The 20,605-nt window shown below is 44.1% G+C and overlaps 1 protein-coding gene across 1 annotated transcript; it reads left to right on the top strand.

The window, feature by feature from the left end:
* Positions 1-2,724: 2,724 nt before the first annotated feature.
* Positions 2,725-9,106, top strand: fgf19 (fibroblast growth factor 19; the record flags this gene model as incomplete). The annotated part of the gene is made up of 3 exons (XM_083914356.1): positions 2,725-2,935; positions 3,027-3,130; positions 8,786-9,106. 3 exons carry the CDS (start codon positions 2,725-2,727, stop codon positions 9,104-9,106), a joined length of 636 nt encoding a protein of 211 aa, XP_083770482.1.
* Positions 9,107-20,605: the final 11,499 nt, after the last annotated feature.

Raw genomic sequence — 20,605 nt, 5'->3', positions numbered from 1 at the left:
GAAGGACAGTGTGAGTGCGCCCTAACAGCGTGCTCACACTATCCTTTTGGCCGCGGCCAAAACCGGTTTTTCAGCTAAAGTCTAGTACCTTTAAGTAGTGTGAGCGCACCCGCTCCGCGCTCAACTGGGGCCAGCTGGGCCGCCACGGCCCGCTTGAAAGAGGTGGGCTTTAGCGGAGCCGTTTGCACATGTACGAGCACGAGCGTGCGCACGTGCACGCGCACGCGCACGAGCCCTACGGCAGTAGCGTTATGTCCGCCTGTTCGGACATGTAAATAGAAGGACGGACCATGCGCGGACATTTAACAACAACAACAATGGTGGGGAAAGGTTCACGTTGGTGTGGTGCGGAGGTGGAGTGTTTACTGCAGATTTGGTCGGATGAAAATATTCAAAAACAGTCGACAAGACGCACAAAAACTCCGAGGTCTATGGAAAGATTTGTAAACAAAGCCACACACACACGATCAATGCGTGTGACGTGTTACGGCTTGAAGGCGTATGGACAGCAAGAAGCATTGGCCGAGGCCCTGGTAGTGTGAGTACAAACGGGGCTGGGGCGCGGGGGGGAGAGGGAGGGGGGACAAGTACCCTAAAGTCCGGGTCTCGGTCCGGGAGGATAGTGTGAGCGCGCATTAAGTGTCCTCCGGGGTCTGGCTTGCCATCAAACTTCGACTGGCTCCAACATCCAGGTGACCCAAATCTCAATGGGGTCCAACAAAAATAACCTGACTTGCGAAAAGTAGGATCAGGAAATTCATTTTAATTTTCTCAGCTCTCAATGAATTATAGAACATAAATAGATAGATGAATAGAGAATATCTATTTTTACTGAATTACTGTTGTAATGACATCACAATTCTCAGCAATAAAATAATCAGCATTCAAATAATCATGTTATTGAAATAACTTCTCAAAACCAAAATCAAAATATTCTGTGCTATCAAAATATTTTGTGCTCTTTATATAGTAATAAGCACACATACATCAGCCACAAAGAAAGAGAAATATCAAATATTAACAGTTGGTTAATTGTGGCTAAATGTGCTTAAAGTTCACAGATAAAGTGCTAAACACAAACATAATACAGCTCAGTGTGCACAAAAAAGAAAAAGAAAATGAACGACCTTAAAATGTCAGATTAATGCATCAGCATTATCTATTGTGTCTGCCCTGATGCTAATGGGAACCAAGAGCTAGCACTCCAACGTTTCGCTAATAGCATTAGCACTTTAGCATTTCAAACCGGTTGCTCGACGATGCGTTCTCTCTCTCTCTCTCCTCTCTCTCTCTCTCTCTCTCTCTCTCTCTCAGCAGCTTCAGAGAAAATGAACCCGGTCGGATCACGTCCATGGGCAGGAGCTTCTCTCCGATTAGATGAAGGAACATCTACAAACCAGCTCTTACAAATTAAAACTCCAAATAGCTTATTTTATTAAAGTTCTAGTTCTCTTTTTTTAAGCGAACATCTGTTTTTCAATCATAAACAAAACATTATATTTCATGAATTGATTTTTCCACTATGAAATTTCAGTGTTTTTAATTCAAACATCTTGGTCTTTATTATGCAATTAATTATTTTTAATACAGGTTTTAAACCAGGGTTACACCTATGCCATATTAGTCTGATTTCCCGTTGCCAGTAGATGGCGCTGCGTCTGTTAATCGATATTGGCATGTAGTGGTCCTCAGGCCTTGACTCTTACAATCTCTGGGTAATGTAGTGCAGTTTGGGCAATTCATGCTAAAGTTAGCGTGACTTCCTGTTTATGGCGGGCGGTACAAAATGAATGCCATGCCATTACCCAACATGCATTGTGTTACCCTACACCAAGAATGAGACCCATAAAATATCAAATTTTTCACCACTTCTGATCAGTGTGCAAAGTTTCACAAAACGTTCTACATGTTTACGCCCTCAAAAATGTGATTTAAGAGGAGGAAAAATAATAATAATAATAATAATAATAATAACAATAATAATAATCATAATCATAATCATTCCAATTACAATAGGGTCCTCGATCGAATTAGTCGGTACTCGGACCCTAATAATAATAATGATAATAATAATAATACAATACTCATGATATATCGGGTACAGTAGTTGAGACTGGTGTCATTACCTGCCCCCTAGGCAGTAGGCTCAGCCACGAGTGGTGTGCCTTGAGAGCAAATTCCATTCTAAAGTAAGTGTTTCTTTTCTTCTACGCTTATTCACATCACCTTGACTCAATCATTAGTGTCTTCTAGTAGCCTACATTCGACATGAAAATGATGGACCAAGCAGCAAGTCTAGCCTAACGTTTCTGAATGTGACATTATTGCATTCACAAAGGGCTACTCCCTCATCCCGATGAAGTTATTAAGAGCAGCAGTGTAATTCTGTGGTTATATATGTATGTGCATATGTTGAATTGAAAAGGGTTATGTTGCTTTAGAAAATGCCATGAGTCGTATTTTAAAACGGGAGGTGGATTGGCAGAGTTTGGAATGAAGTTTGCACAGACAGACAGGACAGGCCTTGGCCAATGAAGAGCTCTGATTCAGTTGGATGTGGTGCAGGGGTGTGTTGTGGTCTGCTTCTGGGAATTGGATTAGGGAAAGAGTGTTATCTGCTGCTGATAAGGACCACCTTTAAAAGGCTGGGGTAGAATGAGACTAAGTGAACTCACACTGCCAACTGGAGGAGCAACACAGCGCTTACACATGAGTTGAGGAATCATGCTACTGCTCATGGTCACTGTATCTGTTGCCAATATGTTTTTTGCTGTTGGAATTGTTTGCATGCCTCTATCGGACCAGGGCACCCACATCGCCCACAGCTGGGGCCAGTCGGTCCGACTCAGGCACCTGTACGCCACCAGGACGGGACTGCACCTCCTGCTCAGTGAAGATGGACAGATTTCCGGCTCGGCGCACCAAACTCCGGACAGTAAGTCAAGCAATTTAAAACACACACTTAGCAGGCTGTAAACTGTGATGCTTGGTGGCATTTTCACATTGATGAACATGTCAACTCGCAGGCCTGCTGGAGATCAGTGCTGTGGATCGAGGCTGTGTTGTGATCAGAGGAGTAGCAGCCGCACGGTTTCTCTGCATAGAAGCCGATGGAAGACTGTACTCATCGGTAAGGATTTCATATGATAAGCTCTTTTCATATAGCTTAAAATCACATCAGGGACTTGCTTTAATGGCAAGTGGATCCACTGCAGAGTAATTAGGCTAGATCCTAATCACATTGGTAATATTGTCTGATAGTCAAGTGTACAATCCTAATGAAAACTGAAAATTAATGTTTTCAAATTAGAATAACAAGCATTATTTAACTGAGCTTTTACACACATAATTTAAGTAAAAACATATATATATATAGACTCAGACTCAGGTGTGTTACAGCAGGGAGAAACCTAAAACATGCAGGGCAATGGCCCTCCAGGAGCAGAGTTGGGCATCCCTGCTCTAAAGATACTGCACCTCAGGCAGCGCCAATGGAATGAAAAGGTCTATACACTTCCTGTCTCCTAAATGGCACAGCCTCCTTACAAAGTGTGGTGAGCATCCTGTGGATGGATGAATAGTTACATGTGTAGATAGCTTATTATTTCCTTTGCTAACAGCCACATTTAGCATTGCAAAAAGTTTTTATCGGAGGCATTTGCAAATGCAGTTGACTTTAGCTTAGCTGTGTTGTCAGATCTTGTGAGACTATGTTGGCTTGTGAAAAATGTGTCCAATATTTACTTTAGTGGTAATGGGGCTATAGGAAAAGTCACAATCTGTGTTCATGTTCACTTCCCCATTGGAATCAATACACTCAGGACCTGCAGCTAGTCTGAAAATAAAATACAGTGAAAATGATTAACTTGATATTTAATGACTGAATTAATAGCTTGTGATTCATTTGACTGTCATAGTTTGTGGAGTTCAGTTCAGTTTGTGATAATGCCTTTTTGCAAATGTGTTTTATTTCAGTGTCATTATTCACTTTTACATTTTTATCTCAGTCACTGACAGAGTTGCACCAGTGCATGCCTCCTCACCTCTCAGTCCCAGTAACATTGCCCCAGCCTCTCAGTAGATTCAACAACTGCCTGGGGCTACTGTTAGCCAGAGCAACCTAAGACTTCTCATGAATGTCTTTGAAATCACAAGACTGCAGAATGTTTTCTGAATGACCCAGCTGATGCTGTTAACACTAGCTCTTTGCTTGGCTAAGTTAGCATCTGGAGCCTCAGGCACATTTTCAAAAACTTAGCAATGAAGCTAAAGAACAAATATTTCTACAGGCACTGTTGAACTGAGGTGCTTGCTGCTTTTCATATGTTGTTAATCATATTGCATGTTAAGGAAACACTGCATGTCACTCATCAGTCATTCATTCAAAGACACAACCGGTTCATCAACCTTTGTCCAGTGTGGCGCAGGGTAGGATGTGTTTGCAAAGTGGAAAACCTGAATGAAAGAACCCAGCAGCAGCAACAACAACCTTGGCCTCTGACTGGCTCTCTTTGGTCAAAGTAAACAGCTGTCGAAGAACTTGCAGCACCATTTATGTGTGGGTTCTTTTATCTAAAAACACCATTTAGGTAAACCTCATTTAGAATTAACCTGTGTGGATACAAGTGAATAGAATCAACTTCTGATTTCCATTGCATGAATGGTATATTTAGATTGATATCTAATACTATTTGTAAGAGTAGAGGAAATTGAAATATTCCATTGCAAGATGGGCGAAATATGAAATAATGGTAAAATTCTAGCAATAAGTAAAAGTTTGTGGTTTTACTGTTTACTGGCAAAAATGAGTAGCTTGGAGTAGGACTCTCTAACCCTCATTTTTCTCCCTCACTGTAAATAAATGTATGTGCCCATGATTCCTGTGTTGGAATATAACAGGGCCCAAGCTTTACTGAAGAAGAAACTTTAGGGCTGTGACTAATGATTGACTGGTGATTATATTTTCTCAATTAATTGTTCAATCTTTAAAACGTCAGTCAATGGTAAAAAAATTAAAAAAAACAATTAAAAAAAAATGTATTACAATGTTCCAGAGCCCAAAGTGTCTTGTTTTGTCTAACAAACCAAAGACAATGTTGGGAAGCTTTGGATAAAAACTGCTTAGAAGAGAGCCTGTATTTATCAAACTTGTAGGAATTACACTTTAAGTGTAGTGAAGTGTGGTTGTAAAATGGTTCTTCTCCATAGTTAGTGTGATACCTACAGTAGATAGCAGTCAGTTTGGAGGATCAGATGGGAGTACTGACACTGAAGCAAAGCAGTCATTTTTATGTCACAGAACACAGGAGTTGCTCGTCTTTCACTGCCTCGATGGCTGTGTGACTTTGGTATTTAAAGGGTTAAGAACTAACAAAACAATCGACCTAATTAGACCAGCAACTCCCATTTTCTGTGAGGTAAAACTACTGTTTTTGTCAATGGAGTCTGGTGGCTTTGAAAAGTTATCCCCACATAACCTTAAAAAGGGCTGTATGACAGCAAGGTAAGGCTGTGATGAAAATATTTTTTTTATTTTTTAAATGTAGGATACACTTAAACTAATATAGATTTTTTTTTAGGTTTCTAAAGTCAGGTACATTCAGAAGGTGATTACCATCTATTCACATGGTAATGGTCATTAGCTTGGTCAGCACCCCAATTTTTAAACCTCTGGGAGTCCCGTTTTGGTTGCAAACAAAACAAACATTATTTGGTGAGGTTTAGGCATGTGCTTAGATTTAGGAAAAGATTGTGTTTGGGGCACCCCGGTAGCTCAATGCGTAGGTCCCCAGAGCAATTTCAGTCAAAAGCAACTGGACTTGGTTATTTGTCTAGGAAGCGTTTCTCCTCTCATCCAAGAGGCTTCATCAGTTCATGTACACATCTGACCAGGCTGGGACTGGTCCAACTAACTGGTGTGGAGATCCAGGTATTTAACAAGATTGTCTTGTGAGCAAGGCCGATGATGTCACTGGAACCCTATGTGCTCCAAGTGCCAACGACCGTCATTAAAGTGACAGTTGTTGGTGGGAAGTTGGTTTCGACTTTGTTAGTGCTCTATTGGGTCATAACGACAAGTTGTTGGAATCACAGGAGGCCCTTTGTTAACAGTTGTTCTTAGAGGTTAGATTGTTGAATTTCCTGGGAAGAGATGAAAGGGCAGCATTGTAAATTGGAGATAAGAGGTGTCTCAGACCTCCTCCTCTGTTTAGCGATGGTTTCTCTACTTTTGCATAGATGGCTTCTTTTACTCCTCTTTCAAACCATCTGTCCTCTCTGACCAGGATGTGGACATTGTTGTCACCAAAGGAGTGGGCTTTCTCCTTGAGATGTAAGTGTACAGCAGAGTCCAGGCCTGAGGAGTTAGCTCTCCTGTGTTGGGCCCTGCGTTTGTGCAGTGGTTTTGCTTGTTTCTCCAGTGTAGAGATCCTTGCATTCCTCGTTGCATTGGACAGCATAAACCAGATTGCTTTTGAGGGTGTGTGGTGTTCTGTTCCATGGGGTGTACTAGTCTCTGTCTGAGTATCTTAGGGGGTTTGAAATACACAGGGATACAGTGTTTGTTGAAGATCCTTCTGAGTTTCTCTGATTCCTCAGCCACATACGGGATGACTATGTTGTTCCTCTTATTTTCTTTTTCTTTTTCAACCACTTCGGTTTTCTTTCTTTCCAAACATTATAATAGAGCTGACGGCCCTTATAAAGCCAGTCTGCTTCTTAGAAATGATTGTTGAAAGAACCTTTTCAAGACGGCGAGCCAACCCTTTGCAAGAGTTTCAACATTTATTAAAGAGATTGGTCTATAGGAGGTACAAAGATCAGCATCTTTATTAAAATAACACTAGTAGAGGCTTGTCTCAATGAAGGAGGGAGGGAACCGAATGACATAGATTCGACATAAACAGATTACAGTAATGGAGTAAGTTTGGCCTGAAAAGCTTTAAAAAAATTAGACTGGAAACCCATCGGGTCCCAGGGCTTAATTATTTTTGTTTTGTATAGACCATTCATTCTTGAATGTTCAGAGCAGAGTCTAATTGATTAGCCAATTCTGGATTCATGGAAGGAAACTGAAGTTCATCTAAAATCGTGTGCATATTAGCTGGATCTGATGAGAGTTTAGACTTGTACAGGGTCTCATAAAAAGATGAAAACAGAGTTAATAACATCCAGGTCCTCCTGCAACGCTCCCAATTCATCCTTAATGCGAGGTATTAGACGTGAGGCTGCTTAACGACGCAACTGGTGAGATAGTAACCTACCAGACCTGTCCCCATGTTCGTAGAATCTAGAATGGGAGTGATGTAACAGCGATCCGTCTCATTAGTGGTGACAAGATCCAGCTCAGTTTTTGAGTCCACGAGATGCTTTGAAAGAGCATCAGATGGGATGGTTGCAAGCTGTTGGTCTAATGATTCTAAATCAGATGAAAGCTTTTGAATAGTTGACATCCTTAATTTTCTTATATGTGCCGAGTATGAAATGACCTGACCTAGCAAATATGCTTTTAAGGACTCCCACAGTAGCGCCTTAGAGATAGGTTCCGAATTAGATTTGTTAAGAGCAATAAAATCTATTACACCCGTAATATATTAATGAAATTTGTCAGCCAATAAAACTGAAGTGTTGAATCGCCGAAATCTGAACATCTATGGACACCGGTGAATGATTTGAAACAATAATTGGGTGATGCAAAGCATTTGTCACTTTCGGCATAAGTTTAGCGTCTCCAAAGAAATAATCTATACGAGAAAAAGTCTGGTGCATATGCGAATAAAAAGAGTATTGCCTACTGCTCGGATTACGAAAACTCCAGGGGTCAACATATAGCACATAGCCATTACTAGACATGAAATTGCAAAGGGCCTTAGCTATGAGTGATTGGGCTGAGCCAGGTTTAGAGTGATCTAGTTGAGTATCAATAGCACAGTTCATGTCCCCCTCCAAAAATCAAAAAACAACCACTCAGAGAGGGTACATTTTCATACAACTTGTTAATAAAACCAGGATTATCAAAATGTGGTGCATATACATTAAATGAAATGTATAGCTAAAGACAGGGCTGATGTATTAACACAAAACTGTGCCATTTATATCAACAGAACACATCTACAGTAGTGGTATAATATTTTGAAAATATTTTGTATATAATCCTATATAATAAGACCCCTATATTATAACAACAAAATCAAAAATGTTTGTTATGTAACTAACATTTGTGGAGTTGGTTAAGAGTGTTACGTAAGGAAGGTTATGTAAGAAAGTTAACTTACATAGTTTACAACGCACTTGAAAAAAAGTCAACGTTGACTTCTGGTTTCAGCACCCAAACGCCGGTGTCCTGGGTGAAAGTCCTGTGTTTGTATGATCCATCCACCACCTCTTCATACTGTGCCATCTTATAGCACCATGGATGAGCAGTTGCTCTGAGTGTATGATATTAACATGGATGGGTGATCCAGCTTATCATATAGAATAGATGGTAACAGCCTACTGAGCCAACGAGCAGTGGTTATGACAACTTATAACATCCATTCAATCGGCTGATATGATGAGAGACAAGGTAATTTCATTTGTGTAGAGTATTAAATATCTCCAGTAGCATTTAATTTGTAAAACGAACAACAATCTAATGTGTCTGTTCGTAGCTGAGTACATCACTGAAAACATGAAAACTAGGGCATCACATTGACAGGAGCAGATAATGAAGATGAATGGAAAGTCATAAAATAAAACGAATCAATACATTCTCAAAGTGTGAACGTGTCCCATGTATCGTTTCCAGCACACCTACAGCAGAGACGACTGCACCTTCAGAGAGCAGATCTTACCAGACGGGTACAACATCTACGTCTCTGACAGACACGGAACCCTGCTCAGTTTGGGAAACCACTGCCAGAGGCTGCAGGGTCGAGACCGAGGCGTACCAGCTTTGGCCCAGTTCCTTCCCAGGATCAGCACCTTGGATCAGTCCCCATCCCCTGGACTGGATGTCCCTGACCAGCTGGGACAGAGCACAGCACAAACCAAAGAACCTGTGGACACGATGGATTCGTTTGGAAAGCTTTCTCAGATCATGGACAGTCCCAGCTTTCACAAGAGATGAGACAGTAGCTCTGAGATACCAGTAAATGGATGTGCCCTGAGGTGTTCTACTTTGTCTGAGGCCTGAAAACACACATTCCTCCCTTAACGTCGTAGAACCAGGAACTAACTGCATGTTCAGCTAGCCTGTACCCGGAAAGGTTGCTGTGACTTCTTGCCAGCAGACATGACTGAACAGAATGCTAGTGCAGTTTCCTACAGAGTGGAGACAGAAACCTGTACTGAGTATAATGTTCTACTTTCAGTTTAACATTTACTGAACAGAGTGTGCTCCTCCTTCCTCCCGGAAAACAATCCTATGACACATAGGGAGGGATGTGTTTGACACTCTGGTTGGCTTTGGAATAAAGACAAGACGACATAATCACTAACCATAGATGAATGAAGAGTAGCACAGGCACTTGAAAAACCAATGTTAGTCAGACTGTTTGATCCTAGCATGTATTGTGTCACATGAAGGGGGACCAAATACGTGATCAAACATTTTGCCTATTCTGATTGCCATCTTATAAGAGTAATGTAACACTGTGTTGATTTGAACACAATAAGAATCTCAGGGCATACTGCCTCAGTTAAGTGAGAAAAAATATTGTTTTACCTGTAGATGAGGATCAGGATATTGGTAAAATTGCGGTGATATAGTTGTATTAATTATTGTTATTTTATTCTTGCAGTTTGAATCTAAAGCATTGTAAGCAGTGCAGACTTAGACTGTGATTAATGCTTGTTGATTAAGTTGAAAATAACTAAATCAGTAAAAACATTTGGATTTTGTAAACATTTAAAATCATATGGATTTGTTTTATTTTTAATATTTTGGGGCAGTTTCTAGCCTTAATTACAGACAATAGGGAGATAGAAAATAGAGGAAAGGGATGGATATTGTAGTTCATCAATCAATCAATCAATCAAGTAATCAATTAAATCATAAAGATTCTGAAAATGTGAGTGTCAGGTCCAGTTAAAGACTTTTCCACTAAGCATGTGAGTGGAGCAAGCGATGAGCAATTGGAGTAGAGCATGCTGAAACCTGAACTGAGCATGGAGACATATTAGGCTTCCTTTTTAGAATCCGATAAAATAACACATTTACTCTGCATGTTATTGCTCCAAACTGTCTGGATATCATGAAGTATTAATGTCCTAGAGGTCACAACAGATCATTTTACACTATAACTGCTCTCACTTCAATGAAATGGCTCCTATTTAAGGGAACTCATTGAATCCATTTAAAGGGTCTCAACTTTCCAGTCAGACACAATTTATGATGTTAAGCACTGTTTATGGACCCCAGTATGCAGAAATATAACAATAGTCCTTTTTAGAATCAGATAAAATAACACATTTACTCTGCATGTTTTTGCGCCAAACTACCTGGATTATCATAAAGAAGTAATGTCTGTAAAGGAAAGACTCATGGGGATCCAGAGAACCGATTGTCATTCATGTATCTTGAGGTCAGAGGTCAACAGACCTCCAACTGCAAATTATGACTTTTTCTATTTTGAATTTTTGAACCATGGACTTTTTATATTGGTAAAACTTTCCTTGATAGTTCCCCATCCTCCCCATCCCAAAGTCAAGTCTATGAGCCGAGAGTGCAGCAGAAAAACACTGCTGTGCATATGAATATAATGAATAGCGTGTCATTTTCAGTCTGGCATCCTGGTTTAAGAATGCATCCATGAGTTAGTACCAATGGATTCTTCTGGCTGAGTGTCGACATCTTTTTTTTTAGTTGTCCCCATGAGAAAGTGAATGCACCCAGTATAATTTTTCAGAGCATCAAGACATTGGTACTATTGACAACTTTGACATGTGACAGGTCGTTTCAAATAATCAACTTTTTTAGGTGTTGTTTTTTTTTTTTAAACAAGCATACAAGTAAATTTTTTAGGTAGGGTAGCATATTCCATTGAGAGGTGGCTCTTTACATAACCATTCTCTGCATTGCATAAGCTCTAGGTGCAGGAACTACTACATGACCTTGTGTCTGCCCACTTTATTTACGCCTACAGCTACTTTTATATGGAACAGTCATAACGTGCAAATACACATAACTTTATGTCTGTGGTAATAATAAAGGTATGTCTTGAAGAAATGCCCTCATGACTATATTATTTTACCTGCTCTGTGCCCTAGATTAAAACGTATACAGTTCATTTTTACCAGTTTAAATAGTTTTCCATTTGCCAGTGGTTGCTGTTGTCATCTCTAGGTGGCGATGGCGGAGGCAGATGATGGAGCAGAGCTGAGCCAGGTAGGCTGATGAGAGGGCTTGCGTGGCTGTGGAATGGCTCGGGTTGGGCTGGTTATACGCTTTTAGCTCTATTAGCTAGCTATTAGCTTCTGCTAGCCCTCCCTCTGCAATCCCTGAGCTGACAACTGTTGTCCAAGGACGGCATAGTTCTCCACACATTTTTTTTTGTGGTGAATTTTTCAATGAAAACACATCCTGTGGGCCCACCACTCGCAGGAGGAACCACTTGGGTCGGGTGCGCTGCTGCACGGGTGGCAGTGAAGGTGAGGGGCTGTGTCAGAGGCAAAGCAGCGGGTGTGGGTGGAGTTCGGAGAAATCGTGGAGAAGGACTTTCGGGCGGCACCAAGGTGCTTCTGGAAAACCATTCGACATATCAGGAGGAGGAAACGGGGAACCGTCCAAGCTGTTTACAGTAAGGACGGGCCGCTGGTTACCTCATCCGATGAGGTAATCGGGCGTTGGAAGGAGCACTTTGAGGAACTCCTTAATCCGACTAACACGCCCTCTTTTGTAGAGGCAGAGCTGGAGGCTGATGGGGGATCATTGTCAATATCCCTGGCGGAAGTCACTGAGGTAGTCAAACAACTCCACAGTGTCAAAGCCCCAGGGGTTGATGAGATTCGTCCAGAAATGCTGAAAGCTTTGGGTTTGGAGGGGCTGTCTTGGTTGACACGTCTCTTCAACATTGCGTGGAAGTCTGGGACAGTGCCAAGGGAGTGGCAGACCGGGGTTGTGGTTCCTCTGTTTAAAAACGGGGACCAGAGGGTGTGTGCCAATTACAGGGGTATCACACTACTCAGCCTCCCTGGTAAAGTCTACTCCAAGGTGCTGGAAAGGAGGGTTCATCCTATAGTCGAACCTGAGATTGAAGAGGAACAATGTGTATTCCGTCCTTGACGTGAAACAACGGACCAGCTCTTCATTCTCGCAAGGATCCTGGAGGGGGCCTGGGAGTATGCTCATCCAGTCTACATGTGTTTTGTGCATTTGGAGAAGGCATATGACCGGGTCCCTCGGGAGATACTGTGGGAGGTTCTGCGGGAGTATTGGGTGAGGGGGTCACTTCTGTGGGCCATCCAATCTCTGTACACCCAGAGCGAGAGCTGTGTCCGGATCCTCAGCAGTAAGTCGGATTCTTTCCCAGTGGGGGTCGGCCTCCGCCAGGGGTGCGCTTTGTCACCAATCCTGTTCGTGATTTTCATGGACAGGATATCGAGGCATAGTCGTGGTGGGGAGGGGTTGCAGTTCGGTGGGCTGAGGATCTCGTCTCTGCTTTTTGAAGATGATGTGGTCCTGATGGCATCGTCGGTCAGTGACCTTCAGCACTCACTGGATCGGTTCGCAGCCGAGTGTGAAACGGCTGGGATGAGGATCAGCACCTCTATATCTGAGGCCATGGCTCTCAGCAGGAAACTGGTGGATTGCTTACTCCAGGTAGGGAATGAGTCCTTACCCCAAGTGAAGGACTTCAAGTACCTCTGGATCATGTTCACGAGTGAGGGGACGATGGAGCGTGAGTTTGGCCGGAGAATCGGAGCAGCGGGGGGCGGTGTTGCAGTCGCTCTACCGCACCGTTGTGACGAAAAGAGAGCCGAGCCGGAAGGCAGAGCTCTCGATCTACCGGTCAATCTTTGTTCCTACCCTCACCTATGGTCATGAAAGCTCGGTCATGACCGAAAGAACGAGGTCGCGGGTACAAGCGGCCGCAACGGGTTTTCTCAGGAGGGTGGCTGGAGTCTCCCTTAGAGGTAGGGTGAGAAGTTCAGCCATCCGTGAGGAACTCGGCGTAGAGCCGCTGCTCCTTTGCGTTGAAAGGAGCCAGTTGAGGTTGTTCGGGCATCTAGTAAGGATGCCCCCTGGGCGCCTCCCTAGGGAGGTGTTCCAGGCACGTCCAGCTGGGAGGAGGCCTCGGGGAAGACCCAGGACTAGGTGGAGAGATTATATCTCCACGCTGGCCTGGGAACGTCTTGGGATCCCCCAGTTAGAGCTGGTTAATGTGGCCCGGGTAAGGGAAGTTTGGGGTCCCCTGCTAAAGCTGCTGCCCCCGCGAAACTGACGACTAAGGATAATCGTAACTAAGATATTGTTATTCACATCGGTCGTAATGACACCTAATTACACCAATCAGAAGCCAGGTCCGAACGGTTTTCCAGAAGCACCTTGGTGCCACCCGAAAGTCCTTTGCAAGCCCTCACCACAGTGACTTCCTGGTTGATCCAATACAGAAGTGCCAAAACCTGCAGTTCTCCGAGTGCCCACTAGTGTAGTTTGCACAATAGAGCAATTTCCCGTTGACCCCCAAATTAAATAGGCCCTTTCACAGCATAACTTAACCTTTTTAAGGCCCGTGACAAAAACCATTCTAGTCTGTATGTTTAGGTCATATCACCATGACAACACTGAGGGGCTGAACGCTTCTGTGCCAGGCTAGTTTATATTCAATTCGAGGGTTATAGTTTATGAATAATTAGGGGTGCGGCCTCCTGAGTGACAGCTAGCCATTGCAAGCTAATCAGTGTTAGCCACGTCCAGCTGTGATTTCTCCGTTAATTGTTCATACATGAAAAAATTGTCCCAATGACTTATTTGATGACCAAATTTGTCGAAAAAGACCCTGGGATGATTTTACACCAGAATTACAATTAAATAGTTTTAATTTTGATGTGAAAACAGCCATTTTAACATTGGGGCCAATGCGAACTGTTGTGCAAACTACCCTAGTGGCCACTCGGAGAACTGCAGTTTTTGGCACTTCTGTATTTGGTCGAACAGGAAGTCACTGTGCTGGGGCTTGCCTCTGACACAGCAGAGGCTGCAACCGCCTCCAGGGTCTTCTGGGGTTACTTTTACCTGGAAGGACTCCTTCTTCAGTCGGACAGCTTCCCTGACCACCAATGTCCACCACAGTGTTTGAGGGTTACCCAACCTAAGACCTTGAGGCCCAAGCTCACTGCCGCAGCTTCAGCAATGTAAGCTTTGAACATTGCCCACTCATGTTCAATGCTCCCAACCTCCACTTGGATGCCAGAAAACCTCCCCCATAGGTGTGAGTTGAAGATCTCTTGGACAGGGACCTCCTTCAGACGTTCCAAGTTCATCTGCACAACCCGTTTGAGCTTACCCGGTCTGTCCAGAATCGTCCCCTATCCTCTGATCCAACTCATCACCAGATGGGGATCAGCTAAGAGCTCTGCCCCTCCCTTCAACCGACCGTCCAAAACATACGGCCTCATATCAGATGATACAATCATAAAATCTATTACTGACCTTTGGCCTAGGGTACTCTGGTACCACGTACAAGTATGACCATCCTTATGTTGGAACATGGTGTTATAGACAATTCATGATTACCACAGAAGTCTAAAAACAACCACACAGCTTTACATCAGGGGAGGCCGTTCCTCCCAATCACGCGCCAGCAGAACTATGGAGTCCCCTGCTGAAGGCCCATGCAGGACTCTATTTAGGATCTTCAGGCTCTCACCGCAGTGAGAGGTGTCCTGTCTTGGGCTTTTTGTCTTTCATGTTTTATTAATAGTAATCTTACTCTCGTTTCAGGTCACTTGCCCTTCCTCCTGTGTCACTGGTCTGCTGTGGTCCCTAATTACATGATTGTGTCCACCTGTGTCAACATTTATTGATTTTAGTATAAATAGTCTTAAAAACGTATTAAGAAGTCACTCACTGGGGGCAAAAATGGGGACCAATCAGGGCTGAGACGTGGGGGGAGATGGGTCCAAAACAAAGGGGATCCCAGGAACACCACACGTGAAGTAAATAAAAGTGAAGTAAAATCAACCTAAAAAGTGCAAAACACAAGAGGGACACCGCCACAAGGACACCAATCGACCACCCTAAGCTCAGCACCTTAAAGGGGGGAAATCAGAGGACAGCAGGTGAGAACACAAATATTAAATGCAACTAATCACAAACAAGAAATCAAGACTTGATCTCAAATCTAAGAATTGACACAACTAAAATAGAATTAAGGAATTACATCAAATGAAAATCACCTGCAACCTGCAAAGACCAAAATAACCATAAAACTAACAAATCAGAATTACAGGTTGCAGTGAAACCAATTGTTACAAAAAGAAAATAAAGAAAAGGTCATACACTACTAATCACAAAGTATGGAATAAATTATCCTACTGTACTCTCTCATGCACACGCACAAACACATACACACACACAAACACACAAAATAAGTGACAGGGTTAACAGTACGCAGTTCAGTATGGGATTGCCGAGCGACGATTAGGTCACGGCAACGCTTAAAAAAAGCCTGGACGAAGGCTAACACTTTTAGCCAGCTGTAGTGAGCAGCCAGGAGCCAGGCAGACAGCGTTGAAGCCCTGCAACCGCGGATGCAAATAAAAGTCTGTGTCAGCGAAGTGTGAGGCCAAGCAATGAGTCAAAGCAATAGCTACGTAAAGCAATGCAGCTGTTAGGAACACGGCAGCTAGCTGTGAGGCAAAGTAAAGCAGCGAAGCAAAGCAAAGCAGCAAAACAAAGCAAAGCAAAGCAAAGCAGCGAAGCAAAGCGAAGCAAAGCAAAGCAGCGAAGCAAAGCAAAGCAAAGCAAAGCAAAGCAAAGCAGCAGTAATTTCTTGCAGGTTAGCGGTTGCTATGCCGCTACACAGGTGTCTTTACCCTACAATAAGAGAACAGATATTAGCAACTTACGAGTGGCTGGAGGAGGAAGCTACAGTGCTACATACCAGTCAGGCAATCACGGTCGGTACAGTGTGGAGCAACGCGATCAGCCACACAGCAACCAGCAGCGGACAGTAAGCAGCACACAACCAGCAGCAAGCAAAGTGCAGCCAGCAGCAACACCCAAGCAAGCCGCTGAAATAAAATGACCACCATGAAAACAACTGGAGAGACAACGTGAGACCAGACTATAGTCGCTACCGGCAGCCTACCTGCAACCAAGCAAAGGCGGAAGTGAAGGGTGCCAGGAAGTAATGTGACCCAGGCTCCGTCAGGCAAGATGACAACCAGGTGCCCTATGCCTGCCTTTATAAGGTGCTCCCTCACAGTGATTGGCTGGAAAGAGCCACACAGCTGAAACCCATCAAACACTCCTTCATACTGCTACAATCTGCCCTCATCAATTGAATCGTCGCCCGACGATGAACTAGCCAGCAATGAGCCAAGACAATTACCGCCACGGTCTAAATAAAGCAACAACTGCGTTAGACAATGGGCCAGGAAGGTTTACACCTCTGTACCATCCCACCTGTTGACCTTGGGAGATGATGGGCATTGGACTGTTGACCTGCAGTAGATCTAGTGGTCCGCCGTGCAGCCACTTCTTCAACAAGGAGGGAAGGACCCATCTCTGCAGGAGCATGATCCACTGATAAGAGTGGCACAGAGGTAGTGTGGTCAGACCGTGGAAACAATAACTGGGGGGTGGTTTGAGTCACAGCTGCAGCTTGGTGGGAAGTGGTCAGAGGATGCTCTGACCTCAGGAACAACAAATCGCCATCACATGACAGCTCATCCTCTGACTGAGGCTGCTCAGCAGACAGAAGAGAGACAGCGGTACTACCTGGAGGGTCGACCCCCACCACGGCCTTCAGCAGAGTACGATGGACCTGCCTGGCTTTGGTTGGATCATCCCTTGGGGCTATGGTGTAAACTGGCCCCCCCTTCCTTCGCCACCAGCTTATGCAGAGGTGCAGCCAGCCTTGCAAAACCATCTACAAAGCGGCGGTAATAACTGGCAAAGCCGAGGAACGAGCGCAGCTCGGATGGAGTGGCAGGGGGCGGCCAGCTGGAAACGGCCTCGATCTTGCTAGGATCAGTTGAAACACCTTTGTCAGAAATGACATGGCCCAAGTAACTGACTTCCTGCTGAAAGAAGGCACACTTACTGAGCTTCACCTTTAGCCCTTCCCGCTGCAGACGCCCCAGCACCACACTCTCGATGGTAGAGGAGAAGACCACAATGTTGTCCAGATAGAGCAGCAGAGACTGGCACTGCTGGTCACCAAAAATCTGTTGCATCAACCTCTGGAAGGTGTTGGGAGCATTGCAAAGCCCAAAGGGCGTACGGTTCCACTCAAAGAGGCCAAAGGGAGTACAAAAGGCAGTTTTGAAACGATCAGACTCTACCACAGGGACCTGATTATATCCGCAGGCCAGGTCCATGGTTGAAAACCAACGGGCCCCACTCAAGGCATCTAAAGACTCGTCGATATGGGGCAACGGAAAAGCATCCTTCCTGGTTTTCCCATTAAGGAGCCTGTAATCAACACACATACGAACAGTGCCATCCTTCTTCTTGACCAAAACAATTGGAGGCATAGGGGCTGCTGCACTCCCTAATGACCTGAGCACTTAGCAGTTGGTTGATATGGTCTTTAACAACCTCATACTCAGATGGAGGAATGCGGCGGTAGCGTTGCTTCACTGGGACATCATCTAAGAGAGGGATCTAATGGGAAATCAGGTCAGTACAACCAAGGTCCCCGTCATAGGCCGAAAACATGGAACTGTACTGACCAAGAAGAGCCTTCACCTTATCCTGTACTGCAGGCAAATGACCCAAATCAATGGCTGCTATCGGATCCTACACTGGTGGGGAGACCGACTGAGAAGCCACTGTAGCCATCAAAGGTGGCACCTCAGTAACACCGGCAGGTAAGCTGACAACACGCACCTCGTCTAAGGTGCCAACAACTGCATGAGGAAGCGCCGACATTCACAATGGGAATGTAGGCTGTGCCCCATACCACCGGCACGAGGGCAGGAGAAGCCAGCGGTCCGGCTGGCAGGCCAGAGTCTAATGGTTCAAACAACACAGTGCTGCCAGAGAACAGCTCCGAGCAGGTGACCGCAAGAATCTTCCGCACCCCACCTGGGATACGACAAGCCCTTTTGCCACGAACCTTTACCTTCCCTGAGCTCTGATCAATCTCAACATTGGCTTGATGACACTTTTGCAGAGCCTGCATGACATGCTCAGGGGCCTCAGACACCACCAGCAGGTCGAACAAAGCCAGGCCATGATGCCCAAACAACTCCCTGTAGCACTGTAGGGCCTTTGTCTGTAAGCAGCCATTTTGACTCCAGTCACAGGCCGCATGGGACCTCCATTTTAACAACAGAACAAAGAACCCTGGTCACGCCCATCTCCCAGGGGGGGAGCCACAAAGCCACACCTGAGAGACCATCCCTCAGTGATCATTGGACAAACCTGGCCCAGGACCGATGACATAATTTTCCCTATAAAACTTTGGGGAAAATTCATATCGTTCTCTCTTTGCGAAATAGCGGCCTCCCAAGACTGCTGACTTGCTGTTGAAGATACAGAAGCTTCATGAAATAACTTTCCCTCCTTTTCTTAGACAAAGCAATTATAGTTATCTTATTCACCACTTGGCCAGGGAGAAGTAAGATTAACTTAGCTTTGCTCCTAGTTCAAGACAACCAGTTTCCTTTTCTTCTGTTTTGGATTGTTATGTTTTACCACTACTTTTGTGAATTTTGAAAGACGAGATTAAGGCGACCAGATTCCGCTTTTTTTCCCCCTTTTCTTCAAACGTCCCTCACGGTTCCAACCAGGACGTGTCCCTTCAGCTGACGAGCGTTTGGACTAAAAGGACCAGCTGTGTGCTACTCCTGACCGCTCACTGCAACAGGAAAATCGCAACCATCTATAAAATCCACGGAGTGATTCTCCCAAGTAAGGCTGACAATCTGGGCAGATGTAGTTAGAACTGTATATGCTATTGTTTGTTGTTTGCTGGTTAATGTTTGCTGAATGTGTTTAAATTTTCCGTGTACCTTTTCTTGATGAGATAGCCATATCGCATGCCTTTCCTTTGTGCCTCACTGATATAACACACACGTAGCAAGAGCGGTACCGATGTGGAGAACTGACCAGGCTCAGTGTTTCCAAACTCCTGACTGTTCCTTTCCTCACATCGTACCTACCGGAGACAAGTTTCGTGCTGTCCGTTGTCTGGCCATGTGGTGCCTGTAGTTTTCCCGCTCTCACGGATTACTAGAGCCCCCATTTTGGTTAAACAGGCAACAGGCATCAGCTAGGCGCCATCCTACCAGCTGTGGCAGCCATTTTGTGTGGTTTACCCTTTGTTCCCTGCATGTGGCGCTCATAACCTCCCTCCCCCTCTCACTCGGTCACTGGAGGAGCCATTTTGTTCGAGCAGCTTGCTAGGCGCCGCCCTTCTTGCAGTGTTGATCATTTGGTGTAGCCATCCTTTGTTCCACTACAACCTCACACCTCCACACACACACACACACACACACACACACATCCTTGAAACTAGCCCACACAACCTGTATATAGAGTTTCACCATTTGCTGTCATTAGTAGTGTTGTTTGATGTTAATTGTTACTTAAAGTTTATAATAAATTCTGTTTGTTATAACAAGAAGTAATCCTGTTTGTTTTCCTTGAATGTGTAGAAGCCAACCTCTGTTAAGCCAAGAACTCCAAAGTATACCTTCAGATTACCGTGTTTGTAGTGATAAACTAACCTTTATACACTAAACTGATGATTAAATTACCTTTCATTATGCTCAACTAAATGATTAAGTTAGGTGTTCATAATCTAAGATAAATAGAGACTGGAATCAATAAGTGTGCTATCGTTCTCTGTAAAGAGTGGTGCCCCGAAGATTTAAGAAAATTAAAATTGATTAATTTTCTTTATAAAATATATAATTTGATAGTTACAGTTTTGATTCAATTGACCTAGAGTACCTACATATTATGGTGCCCCGTGTGAGGGTTATTATTGTTGGCTTTCTACAATATTCTTGTGATAACAATCATATTTCTTTTAAAAATTCCTGCTCCTAGTGAGTAGTCAGAGGTTTGCCTTAGCTCCCTCGGGTCAGGAATTCTCGCACTGCTAAACCTAAGTCCAGCTGTGGTTGTGAAGTTTCGGGGTGTGGTAGCAGTTTCTGAGGTATTGCCCCTTTCTTAGAGGTTGTTGTTTTGTTGTGAGAGATTTTTGTATGAGCAGTGGCTAAGTTTCACCCGATACTAACAAGTAGTCTAATGTGTTAATAGCCCTACTATACACTGATAGCATTCTAATTAACATTCATAAAGAACAGCACTACAGAGCAGTTGCCCATAGAAGTCACAGGTTAGTGGTCCTCCCTGTGCATTCCTTTGTCTAAAGTTAACGACTGCACTCCAGCGGTTTCAATAGGGCAACAGGTGTGACAAGTCACTCCCTGACTCAGCTTGTTT

Source organism: Echiichthys vipera, assembly GCF_963691815.1.
Source record: "Echiichthys vipera genome assembly, chromosome: 1".
Taxonomy (NCBI): domain Eukaryota; kingdom Metazoa; phylum Chordata; class Actinopteri; order Perciformes; family Trachinidae; genus Echiichthys; species Echiichthys vipera.
Note: the sequence above shows the minus strand (reverse complement) of the source record. Positions and strands in the feature narration are given on the sequence as shown.